The following is a 1,491-nucleotide window of genomic DNA, read 5'->3' as shown; positions in this document are numbered from 1 at the left end:
TGGGAGGCCGGGCGAGAAAGGGGAAGGGTGAAGGACAAAGTGGCCGTCACAACATCGCCACGGGGACGTGAAGCTCGGCACAGGGAGACTCGTCAGGAACATTGGAATCAGCACGTGGGGTGCCAGGTGGGGACTAGAGTTATAGGGGGGTCACTTCGTAAGTTATATCAACGTCTAACCACGGAGCTGTGCACCCGACGCTCACATAATATCGTACGTCGGCTGAAATCGAAAAGATTTAAAAATAATTAAAAACAGAAACAAAAGAAAAACCTCGAGAGTTGCCGTTTAGGGGGTGTCCCTTCTCTCTCACGCTATTCAAAGCGCTAAGCCCTTAGGAGTACGTAGCGATGTCGTGTCTGAGGATAGCACTTGTTTTTATCTATTTATTTTTTATTTATTTATATTGTTTGTTCTGTTTTGTTTTGTTTTTAGTTGTCATCACTGGATTTGTCACTTGGTCAAAACAAGTTCGCTATTAGAGTGTTCCGTTTTTTTTTTGTTTTTTGTTTTATTTACAGCTTTTTGAGGGGTGCGATTTTTAATTTGCATTGATTGAGGCAAAGCTGGGTAATAGCTATAGATTTCGCGTGTGTGGCTTTGTAATACGGCGTTTGCGTGACACTCAGCAGCCGGAGACTGGGCTCCTTCTGTCCCCGTGTATTTGACCCCTTTGCCCTTAGAGTTTCTAGTTCTTGAAGGTAAGACTTATACTTCATGGTTATTCCTGCGTCCCTGCGCGTGCCAACCGCACGCTGGCGTCAACGTAGCCAAGCGTTACGTCTGGATTTAATTTCCCGTTGGGTGGGGCCGGATCGGTCTCGTTGAACTCATCTCCGGTCTTTGTTCCTGGCTCTAGGTGGCGAAGGCATGGGCGGATGGGAAGGGGGCATCCGCGTCCCGGGAATATTCCGCTGGCCGAGCGTCCTGGAGGCTGGGAGAGTGATCGACGAGCCCACGAGTCTCATGGACATTTACCCGACGCTGTCACATGTCGCTGGAGGCATATTGCCCCAGGACAGGTAGGCGACCACCGCCCGCTCCCCACCGAGGCAGACGGGTTTACCGTGCAGGTGACAATTCCATGCTCACTCTTCCGCTAAGCCCGCCGTCTGCTCCCGACGCGGGCACAGCTCGCCTTCCGTCCCGTGTAGGATTTGCGCACGCTCACGCGTGCTTGTCCTCACGGGTGGGGCGTGACCTTCATCCATGTTTGGAGCCCTTACAGCAGCTAGACCCTGACGTGAATGTCCATGAGGTCGGTCTCTGCGTAAAAGGCGGCGTGGGTCCATGCCTGTGTGACGAACTATGCCGCATTTTCCTGCGAGCTTTTAAACAGACGCTTCAGTGGTTTCATGCGGTGTGTGCTGGGCTGGCGAGGGGGGTGGGTATTTCTGTGCAGTGCGGTTTCTCTTGAATCGATGTTCAAGTCCATGACCGTCATTCACAGACTCTTGCACGGTATCACAGTAACGCTTCCATGTGCGCCCC

At 52.0% G+C, this 1,491-nt stretch overlaps 1 protein-coding gene across 1 annotated transcript in view; it reads left to right on the top strand.

Annotated features, from left to right (window-relative positions):
• ARSH (arylsulfatase family member H) overlaps positions 1 to 1,491 on the top strand; it is a 17,223-nt gene that overhangs the window by 14,296 nt on the left and 1,436 nt on the right. The window contains exon 8 of the mRNA XM_011380834.2: positions 860 to 1,022. Within this exon, the coding sequence (XP_011379136.2) occupies positions 860 to 1,022 (163 nt within the window). The remainder of the gene's footprint in view (positions 1 to 859; positions 1,023 to 1,491) is intronic.

Source organism: Pteropus vampyrus, unplaced genomic scaffold (assembly GCF_000151845.1).
Source record: "Pteropus vampyrus isolate Shadow unplaced genomic scaffold, Pvam_2.0 Scaffold407, whole genome shotgun sequence".
In the NCBI taxonomy this organism is placed as follows: domain Eukaryota; kingdom Metazoa; phylum Chordata; class Mammalia; order Chiroptera; family Pteropodidae; genus Pteropus; species Pteropus vampyrus.
This window is presented reverse-complemented; position numbering and strand designations above follow the sequence as displayed.